General features: G+C 34.2%; 2 protein-coding genes across 2 annotated transcripts; one reads left to right on the plus strand and one right to left on the minus strand.

Moving 5' to 3' along the window:
• The first annotated feature begins 1,598 nt into the window (after positions 1-1,598).
• Positions 1,599-6,627, plus strand: LOC111021642 (nuclear transcription factor Y subunit A-1). The gene is made up of 6 exons (XM_022298666.2): positions 1,599-1,818; positions 3,520-3,804; positions 4,301-4,416; positions 4,568-4,639; positions 5,254-5,415; positions 5,933-6,627. The coding sequence occupies exons 2-6, from the start codon at positions 3,531-3,533 to the stop codon at positions 6,122-6,124; spliced, it is 816 nt and encodes a 271-aa protein (XP_022154358.1). The 5' UTR covers positions 1,599-1,818; positions 3,520-3,530; the 3' UTR covers positions 6,125-6,627.
• A 1,063-nt stretch (positions 6,628-7,690) lies between these two features.
• LOC111021636 (translocation protein-like protein) lies at positions 7,691-12,985 on the minus strand. Its single transcript, XM_022298659.2, has 5 exons — positions 12,707-12,985; positions 11,100-11,414; positions 10,062-10,263; positions 8,929-9,157; positions 7,691-8,212 (listed from the first exon to the last, which is right to left on the minus strand). The coding sequence occupies exons 1-5, from the start codon at positions 12,803-12,805 to the stop codon at positions 7,963-7,965; spliced, it is 1,095 nt and encodes a 364-aa protein (XP_022154351.1). The 5' UTR covers positions 12,806-12,985; the 3' UTR covers positions 7,691-7,962.
• Positions 12,986-13,422: the final 437 nt, after the last annotated feature.

Below are 13,422 nucleotides of genomic sequence, written 5' to 3' on the forward strand. Positions count from 1 at the left end.
TTGGAAATATTTTAAAATTATTTCTTTTATTTTTCAAAGTTTTACTAGATTATGAAAATATTTTAAAAAAAATAGATAGCAAAACAAATAATTACGTAAAGTGTAAAATAATTACATATAAAATTTAGAAGTAATATTTTTTATAAGCTTAATTTAAAAAAACAGAAAACCAAAAACAAAATATTTAACCAACTTATTTTGTTTAGTTTTAAAATTTTAAATTAGATTACAAAATAAATAACACATTTGATGAAAATATTGTTTATAAATTCAAATTTTTGAAGTCTCAATTCATAACTATTATATTTCGTATTTTATATTTTAAAAAACATCCATTACACCGAAATTTAAATGACCCAATATCTTAGTCCTTTGAGGAAAAAAAAAACGTAAATCTTAGGATTTCTATATTCATGAAAAGAACTATTGGGATTGAATCTTATGATTTTTCATATTTATTATACTTTCAATCGTTCCTGCATGACCTTTTTTTTTTCTTTTGTAGTTTAACGATTATATAGATAGCTAGATATCGGAGCATTTACTTTCAAAATAGCAATAAATATCTTAGATAGCTAGATATCGGAGCATTTACTTTCAAAATAGCAATAAATATCTTATTCATTCATTCGAATTTGATATTTATTAATTAATTGTGATAGTTGCTAGATTTGAGTAAGAATATTCCATAAATTTGTGTTTTAGAGTCCTATAGGTAAGTCTAGCTAGTATTGGATTTAAAAGTATGACTTAAAATCTCTATCAAATACAATTTAAAAGTTAAAAAAAAAAAAGAATTATCATGGACTTTATACTTTGAGTAACAATTTAGTAAATAATTTTAGTTTGTAACGATTTAGTCCATGTATTTTTAAATTTTATAACAAATTACTCACTGTGTTTTAGTATTTAACAATTTAGTCCCATGTAATTTAGAGTTTAAAATAATTTAGTCATTGTCGTAAAAAATTACATTAAAATTTAATGAGAGTTTTTAAAAAGAGTAAATCATTACATAATAAAAATCATGATGAAATTTTTTACGATAAGTATTATATCATTACAAATTTTAACTACTTGGAATATGTTGTTACTCATCGAAGTTGAGAGACCAAAAGTCTATTTAATTGACAATCTGGATTATGCGTTTGACATATTTGTTTTTGAAAACTATTTTCACATCATGTGATCCAAACATAAAACATTTTTATATGTTTTTAACGCTTTCAGATTTAAAATTTAAAATTTAAAATCCAAAATTACATTCAATAGAAACTTTGATAAATATAATTCTATTTTTTATTGTATTATTTTCAAATTTCTATTATCTAATCACCGACCAAATACAACCTATATTATTATCAATTTAAAAATACATAATTAAATTAAGCACCGGGGAGAAAAGTTTTTTTCTCTCCCTAAAGTTAAATAATAATAATAATAAGAAAGGAGGAAATGAAATGAAGCAATGGAGAGACAGAGGGGAAGCTGCCACGTGGGTGAGTGGAAAGTGAAAAAAGCTCTGGTGGGTCCCACAGTAGGTGAGATTATCATATCCATAGCTTTGAGATTTAAATGCCCCAAAAGTTGAAACCTGAAAAAAAAAAAGAGTCTTCCAATTCCTACTGAGAGAGAACACAATTCTTTCTCATAATCGTATTCTGAATTCGGGAGGGATTTTTTTAATTCCTTCAATCTTCTCAATTCTCTCCACCGTTTCGATTTCCCCTTTTTTTTTTTTCCTTTTTTTTCCCCTTCTCTCTCGTCTTTGCTTTCCCCTTTCTCCCTTTGGAGTCTGGACGATTGTTTCTTCCGCCGGTAAGCGATTTTTGTTGGGTTTTTTTATTTCTATTGCTGGGTATCTGGTGTTTGGCTTCTAGGGTATTCCCCCAATTCACTTTTTCTTTTGGGAATTTCTGTGCCCTTGTTCGCTTTTGGGTTCTTTCTGCGATTGGTTGTTGGGAGAGTTTGAGTAATTGGGTGATGTGTTGGCAGAGAATTCCTGTTCGTGCTCCGTTTTTTTGCTTTTCTCGGATTGGGGATTTTTTATGCTTGTCGGAGGTTACTTGATGGTTTGTGTGTCACATGATCACAGCTTTGAAACTGGATAAATTATTGCCAGTCTACTTTTGTGATCATTTGGGTGCCAAGAAACACGTAGCTTGTGGGTGAATTCGGAGGTTAACTTATCAAACTTGATTTTCTGTTGATAGGAATTTAGTGGATGCAACTTTATGGAAACCAGTGGATGAATGTTTTTCTACTTAATTTCTACATTTTTTAGCTTAAAGGGGATGGGGAAGGGGTCTAGAACTGAAGTGTAATTACCTAAGATTAGTTCTTCTTCTGCTTTGGGTAACTCCTTATGTTAAATTTAATCATGCACCAAGTGTGTATGACCTGGTACTATGCTCTGTTGGATCTTGAAAGGAAGCTAGGGTGGTGGAAAGAAACTGTTTTGGGGATATAGTTTTTATTAATTTCAAGGTGAGACTTTATTAATTTTCTAGGGGTATATATATATATTTTTTTGGAAAAGAAACAGATTTCATTAATGTAATGAAATGGAAAAGGAATACAAAAGGGGAAGATCCCAAACCAAGGGAGTTACAAGAAATCTCTCCAATTGGTTAAAAGAGAAACAAAGCTATAGTGATTTTCTAGGGGTATATAGTTTTCAGGTTTAGTTGTTAGTTTATTTGGTATCAACTGATTGCAAGAATAGGATCAATATCAGTCTCGTTGGTTTTGTTGGTTAATTTAGGCTTTAACTTGGAATTGTTTTTAGTTTAGCTTAGTTTGGTTTGCCTTTATTTGTGGAGCATTGGCGTTTGGTGCAAATTCTTGTTAGAGTTTGATATGAACCGGTTGATAGTATTTTGTTGAGCCGCATTTTTTCATATTTGTCGTGCCTTTTTGTCTTCTTAGATTAAGGTGTTATGCATAGAATTTAACCCTAAACTTATAGAGTGATGTGAGGGTTCCATAAACTCATTACTATAGAAGAAAAAAAAAGTGGAAGTGTAGCCATCCAGGAAAACTAAATTTAGTCACACATATTACATAAAGAAAAAGAAATGGAGATAACAATTTAGGCAAAAGGTACCAAAAAGATGGAATAGTACAGGATTGAATCATGAAAACATTTATTTGATATGCTTTTTGTCTGCTGCAGTTATTCTTTACTCCTCACCCTGGCTAAAGTAGAGGGAGAAGAAAGATTTTCCATAAAAAAAGAGACTGAATAGTCTAAGAGTTCCTTAACTGTCTGTGTAATTAGGTCAGATAGGACTACTAATTTGGACCATTACAAGGATCTGTGTAGCTTTCAACTTACTATGATCATAAATTAAAACTCCTTAAATAACAGATAATAGGGGAATCCATTACCATTACTATTGACATTAAATGATACTTTCTAACTGGAAATAGGAAAGGATACTTTTTGGAATTACTGACTATTAAAGTCTTTACTTTAGTGGCAATTGAGAACTCACGGCTCTTTTGTTTGTTTCAAAGGGTTTGAAGGTATGCAGTCAAAGTCTGAAACCAATAATCAGCTCGAATCTGATCCAAATGGTGCGCCGTCCACAAGTCTCTATTACGAACCCTGGTGGCGTGGTATTGGGTACAATCCTATTCCCTTGCCTGTGGTAGGGGGAAATGTTTCCAGTTCAACTTCTCTTGAATTCCCTAATGGTGGTTCAGAGTCAAATGATGGTCAGTCTGTGTCTAATAATGATTTAAACGATGAAGAAGATGATGTTACCAAAGAAGTGCAAGCTACTGGATCCCCACATTCTGGTATGTCTTTAATTGATTTCTAGTTCTTACAGCAAGTTTCCTCTCAAATAAGCTCTTCACATCTTTGGATTTTCTATTTGTGCTTGACAATATAGAATCTTATCTTATTTGAAGCTTATTGTAATGAGAGGCTTGTCATAACAAAAAAATAAAAAAGTAAGTAATAAGTAGAGAACAACTTTCTGAGTCAAAAGTTAAATCTGGTAGGATAATTTCTGAAAACTATCTTAAGAAGACCAAAATTAGCAATAGACCAAATTTGTGTTGTCTTCAAATGTTCTTGTTTCTTAAGTAACCATTAATTCATGATGATGAAAATTAGTTGTACAGTTTTACTATACTACATAGTGATTTAAATTCCTAAAAAGAAAAGCAATAGAGAAAATGTGCAACATTGAAAATTTCGTTTAGTTGTTTAAACTCATGACACTAGCAATGAGAAATAATTTTTCTAAACTATATCTGACTTTATAACAATAGCTTCTCATGATTTCAGCTGGAAGCTACAGACTGGATGCTCAAAAGATGCAGCATGTTTCATCCACTCTGCCAGCTATGCACGGTGAATGTCCGACGCAGTCTACACAACTCGAACTTGTTGGCCACTCTATTGTAAGTTCCGTTCCTTTTCAGTCGAGAATGATTTATCTTGTTTATTTCTTTGGCTGTGCTTATATTTCCAGATTCTAGATTCCATTACGAAGTGGGCCAAAGTTATGATTGTACAATTTATAACTGAATAACTTCCTGTGTTTCTTGCCAGGCATGTGCATCAAATCCATATCAGGACCCATATTATGGAGGAATGATGGCTTTTTATGGTCACCAGCCCTTGGTATGTTATTATCTCAACCTCATAGAAATGAGAGAGTGGTGTCACTTTCATCTTTTTTTTCTTTAGTAGCCTGTGCTCAATACCATAATTGTTGAAATCAGAAGTCAAATGACACCTCCAAAGGACACCAATAGGGTTTTTGACTGTTGTAAAGAATGGAAGTTCAGCTTCCAGTGCAGAAGGCTCTTGGTCCAAGTTCATGAAAAATGGGGATTGTGCTTCCAAATCTGTGGAATTCAATTCGTTTGTTGATCATATATCAATTAAAATTTTGCTTTTACTTTCGGGTCCATTCCGTTGATGTTTCATGAAATAATGTGACTGTTGGGAGATCAATGCTGATGGATCTGGACTAGGACCAATATTTTTTAACACGTAACACTCTTTTGAGTCAGTCTTTTGTCATTTCCAAAAAAAAACTCTTCGTACCATGTTTAACTCAGAGAAAAATGCTTATGATATTTATATTTTCTCAAAGTTGTTTGTTAGACTACCATAATTTGTTGTATTTTGTAATTATTTTCTAATGCAAAGAGAGCTGATGTTTTCATTGCACAAATCTCCAGTGGGAAATATTTTTCATGCTTCTTTTTGTAAATGTTTGTAATGGACAGGGATATCCTATGGTTGGAGCACCGCATGCTAGAATGCCATTGCCCATTGAGATAGCACAAGACCCCGTTTTTGTGAATGCTAAGCAGTACCAAGGAATTTTGAGGCGAAGGCAAGCACGTGCAAAAGCTGAGGCTGAGAAGAAGTTGATAAAAGCCAGAAAGGTGGATTTTGTATAGTTTTGGTGGACTGGATTTTGTTTTTTCTCTCTTTTTTTGTTTTAGGGGGGTTACTTTCTGAATTTTGATGAGTAACCTTTCATGTACTCTGTTATCATCTTCAAATCTTAGAATCTGGTAGTGCCTTGAAGTTTGAAAATATATTCTTCATAACAAAATGTTTCTTATGGTCTGGCGATTTAGAACTTAAAGCAGGTTAGAAAAGAAAAAGGGTAAAGAAACAACTGAACAATCTAAAGCTGTTTAATAATAACACCCATCTAATCAAGATTTATATTCTCTGATAGACAATGTTTTTGGTTAGTAGTATAATTAAACGACTTTTCTTGAACAGGATCTGCTCTATAGGTTGTACAACTGTATCCTTGAATTCTAAGTACTGATACCAATGAGTTATTTCAACAAAATACTTTTGCTTATTAATTATATTTACTCTCACTCTCTTACTATATACAAATGAATTCCCTTTTTGGCTATGTTGCTCACTTTTCTCATTCAACAGCCATACCTCCATGAATCTAGACACCAGCATGCCATAAGAAGGACGAGGGGTAGTGGAGGGCGTTTTGCCAAGAAAGACGAAGCTAATGAAAACGAGATGCATTCTGACAAAGCAAACGAGAGTGGTTACTGCCTAAACGACGGTTCCGAACAGCGAAATGGAAGTTCATCGATGAACAAGGCCTCTCAGTAGCAACTTGCACCAACCACCAGTGGCGAATACCAAGACGACGACGACCCAATTCGGTTAGGGGGGATCGATTGCTTGGCTGTTAAAGTAAGTGGTACTGCATTCCCGGCGAGCACGCTAGGCGGCAAATCATTCTTGGCTTTGTTCTGTTCTGAAAAAAGATCGAATGTGGAATGACATATGACTTGCAGGATCTCATGGCTTGAAAGGCTTCTTTATAAGTCTTTGGGATCTCTCCTTCATTCCATTCTCCTGTTTTTTTGTGGCTTTTTGTACAGAGTTTATTATGATGACTGGGGACTGAAGGGAGTGGGGAGTTTGACCTCATGTATTATATAGCAGAGTGAAACTAAATGGATCATAAGGCTTAGGATGGATATGGTTTGTGATTCACAAAGCTTACTCTTGAAATGTTTTTAGATTTTTTAATCTAAGGTGGACAGATTACTGGTTCAAATTATAATTTTCAGATAAAAAACTGGGTGGAGTTTACAAGTTTTGCTTCAGCTTTGATGGCCATTGTATATCTGTATTTAGTTTATAATATTTTGATCTATGATATTGTGGAATAGAACAATTTAAATCATGAGGAAAAAAGTTATAAAGTGTTTATCTTGTAAGAGTAATAATGAGTGTAAAGTAGAAATGGTAGGAGCAATCTGAAAGATTCTTCTTGCGTACGTGAGAATGCTTGAAGCCCTTTTGAGTTTTACAGAGATCATTGCAAATATTTTTTTTTATTAATCCTTGATAATTATTTTAACTATGTTCATATGCATTGTATCACCGTCATAAATCATTTATTTGGTTGAAACATGGAGAAATTGAAAGTCTCTCTTTATTATTAATAACATTTACTTTTTCTTCTTTGGAAAAAAACATATTTTTTTTCTAAAATTTAAAAACTACTTTTAAAGTGTATTAAAAAAGAATTCCTGGAATAATCTTCCTATAGTATCTAAACCATTAGACGAGGGAGAGATTTTCTAGTGCCCTACATATTTCGTTAACCCGAGTGGAATTGGATAGGAGTCGAGAAGCAATTGAGTACAAGGCTCGAGAACAAATTGGAGCTCCATATTTGTTAAGCACCGCATTGTTGCATGCAAGGAGAGCTTACTCGATTCACAAAAAAAGTTATGAAAAACATAGTTTTTAAAAATAAAATCGTTGTCAAAACGAACTGCGTAAACTAAATCGAGTACTCGTTAAAACCCACCCCATTGACTGAAATTTTGTTTCACAAAGTTCTGAACAGGTTTTAGTTAATAAAACCTTCTTCCAAGACCATCCAAAACACAAGTTTTGGTTGGTTTGGTCAATGAGTAGTTCAATCAACCTTTTTCAAACAGTCAACTTTAATCAGTTCAATTATTGGGAAAGAAAAACAAAAGAAGTAAGTTCATAGCAGGGAAATTACTTCAACCAGCTTCATCTACCAGATTGTTGAAAGCTTCTTCCCTCTAAAGTTACTACTAAAGCAAATTGGAGAGACAGGTTCACAGAAGAGAGACTCGGGCAATGGATGACGATTCGACAATAGAAACAGGAGATTAAAGCAACTTCAAATGTCAGCAAAATCAATCAACGAGTATTTGCAACATTTTAAAGAGAGAGAGTTTACATGTACATGTCACAGATGATTTGTGGTGTGAATCATAAAGAACTCAGTAAAAAAGCTCACTTTAGTTTGGATATAAACCAACTTCAGTGACTCCTAAAAAGGTTATAGGTAACAAAAACCAACTGTTTTAACAAAAATAGAAAAAACAAAAAACAAAGCTGATATAAGAACACATTTATCATGGTTCTCCTCTTCCACAAAACATTGAAACAGACCTCTACTGATGTGTATGGTCACTGTCGCGATTATATTGATCAGAGTCCACTACATCGTCTACAATTTCTGGCTCAGGTTGTTCTGGGATAGAATCCGAACCTGTACTGTCAACTGTTTGGTTCTCTGCCATTTCGGGGTCTGGATTTGTGGCATTCACCACTGTTTGCTGCTTCTCCATCATCCCAGAAAGAGCAAGTCTTGGAGACCATTCGAGAACATCGTCGATGATATTCGACACACGCTTTTGATATCTGCAAGAGCAAAATCAGTTCATGACCAAAACCAGAAAGATAGTATTTGTTCATATATTTACATCTTCTCAGGTGGGAAATGGGACAGATGCCCCTAAGAAATAAAAATTCAAGTCAGTTAACAGTAGGTAATTGAACATGGTATCACGACTTTCTTCGACATTCAAGGTTGGACAATGCCGATTATTCGTATCATATGATAAACGCGCTACACAACAATTTTCAAATTACTTTTGTACTGAATATTTCCTCAACTCAAGGACACAGTTGTCCCGCCTATTGGAAATAGATTAGGTACAAGTAAGGTCGTATTTTTTCAGCTACACCAAAGTGTAACTTGTCCCATTCTAAACTGCTCGTCGTATTTTTTCAGCTACACCAAAGTGTAACTTGTCCCATTCTAAACTGCTCTTCAAATTTGGGTGCTTCAAAAAGAGCAGCAGTGAATTATCATACATAGACTTCTCAGACATATCTTTTTTTTTTTTATAAGAAAAAACACTTGATACAAAAACAGGAAGGGCATACAAAAACGCCCAACAAGAAAGAACCCCTAAAGAAAAAGACTCCAATCCAAAATAATGATGTCTGGCCTTAGTGACCGATCCCCATAAAGAAGAATTAGATCTAATGAGATCTCAAACATAATCCACAAATTTCTAGACTTCTCAGACATATCTTTAGTGGTATGCGAGTTTAGAAAGGCGTGCACTAACCTTGCTCTGGCAGCCTCATCAGGAGCATGATGCCTCATGAGTAATATGATCAGTACAGCCACCATTGCATAGAAAAGTCTTGTTGTCCATTTTGGTTTCTCTTCTTCATCTTTGTTCGGCCAAAACCGGAATAATTCTCGCAAAGTTGCTTCCTCCGCGAGAATATTGGGGAAAAACCACATGCGCTTACCCAGAAGAATATACAAAACACCAAATACTGCTCCCCTCACTGCAAATTTAAACGAAACCTTAACACGTTAGAAGAGAGAGTGATGACCAGAAAATTTTGAACAAAGTCACTAGGTATGGTGATATTTAGTCCATCAATGTAACAATTACTATCACCTAAAAAAATACCCAAAGGCTAAACAAAATCCAAGGACTTGGGCAATACAGAACATGAGATTGCTAAGGCTCAAGCCACTTAGGATTCTCTAAAATAAATGAGAACCTTTTGGGGTGCTAGCCAAGTGAAGATAATTCTTCTACATCCGCAAAGAAGAAACATAATAAATGAACAAATAAACCAACCAAGCCACCACAAATAACATCGAAAACTGAATTCAAAATTGAGATGGTTTTCATCTCTATCTTTTTGGTCAGTAGCAAGAACACCTAGAGATCAACAATCTAGAAAGATAAACGATTTCTGCAATCATTTTCTAATTTTTTCACCCAATCTATCCAACAATAATTACTTTTTGTGTTGCCTGATACTTAGAGAATTGTCTTAAAGTGGTAAAAAAAAATTGCACTCCTGGCTTCTTATTCCTAAAACAATAATAATAAAAGTATCAAACAAAATTATGCTTTTCCTGTATTTTAATTTTCAAAAAAATGAATACAAATAACAGGTACTTGCAGCAGATACTGAAAGTAAATGATACAGGCGTAAAGGTTCGACATGGCCAAGAATTGTTGAGGTGTGCATAAACAGACCTGAACACTCGCAGTATCAAAAGAAAATAAATCCAACACGGCCAGTAAACGTGAACATTAAGAACTTTGTGGTATCATCCTACCATAATGCTTCATGCTACAAACTTAAATTGATAACACCATTTAAATGATTTATAGTATAGAAATGAAGCACATTACAAAAATAAACCAATGAAAAGTGCTGTATGACCTACATAAAAGAAGTGAGAGTATAAGCAGCAGAACCCCAGCGCATGAGTAGAGTATCAAAAGCTTGCACTGATGAGGATATACAGGAAACAAGCATATTGCAAGCGTCAACACAGGCCAACAAAATGAAAGAAGTGTCTGCCAAAATGGCCGCCGCTTAACAAACGTCCAAGCAAAAAAGGCATCATGTTCAGAGAACACCTGATCCTGCAAGAGTAAGCTCCACATTCAAAACCTGGGAAAATGGTAGAGGACATGATATTCAAATAACTTATGGGAATGAGATAAATAGGTTTCTCCCATGATTACTTGAAATTTGCATCAAGATGCCAGCTACTAAATAATTAGAAGGTTGGCTAAAGATATTTAGCTAAATCAGCGAGTAAATACTATATTTCAATAGAAAAAAGGAATGGCTAGAACAAATCTTTGCCTAAAAAAATCCAAAATGAGTAAGGGGTGAAGGTGTTTCAAATCTTTCCCATCTGCTAGTTTGTGAGTTTGGATGGTGAAATGAAGGAAAATATTTAAGGAATATATGAGGACATAGGTGATAAATGGGATAGAATGCAACTTCATGCCCTTTCTTTGGACTATGAATTCTAATTTTCTTTATGCAATATTCCTCTTATCTTGCTACTGGCAGATTAAGAAGGCTTCCGTATTCTTTATAGAATGTTTAGTTCAACCCCAGTCCACCCCCCTTCTGTATATATCTGTATGTATTCACAATCCAACAGAATTGTGACTTAAAAAAGCCACTTATTAATATTGAGAATATTCCAGAGAGAGATTCGACAACACACGTGAGGAAAACAAAGGAAAAACAGAGGAAATGGTAATATGGGAAAAAGGAAAAAGAAGATAAGAATGTTGATATTAATATTGAGAATATTGGAATTTCAAAATTGAATATAACTTTTAAAAGCATTCTGTGACCATATATTTGCCATAAAAAATAAATCAAATGTATATGACCAAGTAGAGAGCACGAGGCTTAGTCCCCAAATTTAAGAGAGAAATAATGCATTAAAAATCCGCACCGGGAATATCTCCAGATGTGCGGGCCATGTAGACAATTTTCTCTTTCCAGGACGAACAGTTTTCACCACACGATCACACCGAACTAGGAGATTCTTACTTAGCAATGCATTGCCAATATCTTCAGTTTCCAGATTCTTATCTGAATCAAGAATATCCTTGAGCTCCGGATGATTTCTCAAAAAACTAACAAAATCCTTGCCTCTGAAATACTCAACACGTGTCTCTTGTAAAACAGCCCACCTTGATTCTAAATCCTTGTGGTCTCTCACCTTCTCAGCAAACAACTGAAACACGTCCTTCTTTGCAGCTTGTTTCTGAAGATTAAAAATATATAGTGTGTGATCACCAAGACAGCCAAAATGAAATAAATAAAAAATAGAATCCTGATTATAAAAAAATGGTGATTGAAACAATCTATCATAATATAAGCGTAGCAGTCATGAAATTCATAAATTATAACTGAATAAAAGAAAAGCATGCAGAACCACCAGCAACCAGTGCATAATCTGCAGCAATTTGAAACCTCTTGAAAAGTTCCTTTAGAAATTGGAAAAAGGACCAAAAACAATCCGCATCATACTGAGAAGCACATAAAGAATATTAACTCAGCACAATGTTGAACATGAAGGTAATTAAAATATAATTGATAACTGAAAGGCAGCCGAATTGAAACCAATACTGAATAGAGGTTAAAAGAACTTAATTTAAACAAAAACAAAAGCATTTTTACTTTACCCTCTCTTTCGACTCACATGCACTCAATCAATCAATCACCTTCCACTCTTCCTGATAACCATTTAAGATGTTTCTACTCTATCTAAAGAAACTAAGAAGTTTCAATGTGAAGAAATAATGGTGTCTAATGCCTTCAGCATATCCAAATCAAATGCCCATTCATCGTCACTGATAGAAATTAAAAATACTCTAAATTTGTGATGAAACACCAGAACCCCACAATTTATACTTTCCTAAATTCAAACCATAAAATAACAATTAACAACGCCCATATAGGTGGATGCAAATCTGAGCAATTGGGGCCCAAGCTATTTTAATTTTACAGTTTAAACTTCTAATTGACCTTCGGCCTACCCTCCAAAGCTGCAAAACTGAGAACTGCAAAAACCCCTTTGAAATGCATGCACATTAATCGCTCTTTAATCGCAAAAGCACAAAATATAAGCAGCCAAAAGCCTTCTCTTTTTCTCTATCATTGATAAGAAACCAACGTAAGAACACCAAACAATGAAAACTCATTAGCACATAAGTTAATCATTTCTCCAGCCACACGCCATACGTTTCTGCATTAAGGAATTCGAAATCACAGATGGCAGATTCCGTAAGCTTCACCTCCATCAATCATTCTAACATTTCTCGCAAAATCACAAAATATAAGCACCCAAAAGAAAAATTCCAAGAACATGTCCAAAACATCAAACCCCATTAGTGAAAGACGCATTCTGGGCAAGGATACGCCAGTCGGGTATCCAAAAAATCGATCATAGAAGCATACTGAAACCCCCATTTCCTCTTCGCGGCGACGAAAACCCAGATCAGGAAACGAAATCAGAAGGGAAATGAAGAAGTTAGATGGGAAAAGAGGGCAAACCCTAGGAGGAGTGTCGGAATTGGGATCTTTGGCAGCATTTTGAACAGCAGTTGATTGCCTTCTGACCCTCTTCTTCTCGGTCCCTCCTGTTTTCCTCATCTCACAGCAGGATTTGATTCAAAAAAAATAAAGGAAAAAAAAAAACAAAACAAAAAAATATTGGGTTCCCGTTGATTCTTCGCCGCTGAGAGTGCGTTTGGTTGCGAAGAAAATTTGGGGAACGTTCGTAAAGTTAATGAGAAACGAAAGGAAAAAACTTTACAAACAATTTCTTCACTTTCACCCCTTTTCCCACCGCCAAGAAACACGCAGAAGCTTTTGGCTTCGCTTCATCGCAACCAATCAAATTCTGCCACCTCAGCAACTGGACCTACCTACATTTCCTTTTATAATTCACAAGTTTTTCCATGCTTCTTTTCTCTTTTTTGGCCAAGTAACAACTTTTTTTTTCTTTTTTTTAGACGTTTATTTTATTTTATTTACCTCCATACGTCTATTTTAGTCTATATATTTTAATAGAGTGAATATTTTAATTTCTGTTTGGAAATTTCTAACACAAATTTGATATCGGAGGAAAACTTTGGAATACAAAAATTGAGTATAATGTTTGTGTTGAAATTGTGATTAAATAAAAATGGATAAAAAGTTTACTACGTTATTACTTTTGTTATAAAATCTTTTAAAAAAATCACATAGCCACCAAAGCTACAGCCAAA

Source organism: Momordica charantia (genome assembly GCF_013281855.1).
Source record: "Momordica charantia cultivar OHB3-1 chromosome 6 unlocalized genomic scaffold, Mcharantia_2.0 BLBB01000006.1, whole genome shotgun sequence".
Taxonomy (NCBI): domain Eukaryota; kingdom Viridiplantae; phylum Streptophyta; class Magnoliopsida; order Cucurbitales; family Cucurbitaceae; genus Momordica; species Momordica charantia.

What these genes read in the sequence shown, in the direction of transcription:
- LOC111021642 (XM_022298666.2), top strand. Translation starts at nt 3,531, where the DNA reads ATGCAGTCAAAGTCTGAAACCAATAATCAGCTCGAATCTGATCCAAAT. An exon ending in TACTGGATCCCCACATTCTG is followed by an intron (nt 3,805 to 4,300) that starts GTATGTCTTTAA and finishes TCATGATTTCAG; the next exon opens with CTGGAAGCTACAGACTGGAT. An exon ending in AGTTGATAAAAGCCAGAAAG is followed by an intron (nt 5,416 to 5,932) that starts GTGGATTTTGTA and finishes CTCATTCAACAG; the next exon opens with CCATACCTCCATGAATCTAG.
- LOC111021636 (XM_022298659.2), bottom strand. Translation starts at nt 12,805, where the DNA reads ATGAGGAAAACAGGAGGGACCGAGAAGAAGAGGGTCAGAAGGCAATCA. An exon ending in ATTCCGACACTCCTCCTAGG is followed by an intron (nt 11,415 to 12,706) that starts GTTTGCCCTCTT and finishes TTTAATCTTCAG; the next exon opens with AAACAAGCTGCAAAGAAGGA. An exon ending in TATACTCTCACTTCTTTTAT is followed by an intron (nt 9,158 to 10,061) that starts GTAGGTCATACA and finishes TTAAATTTGCAG; the next exon opens with TGAGGGGAGCAGTATTTGGT.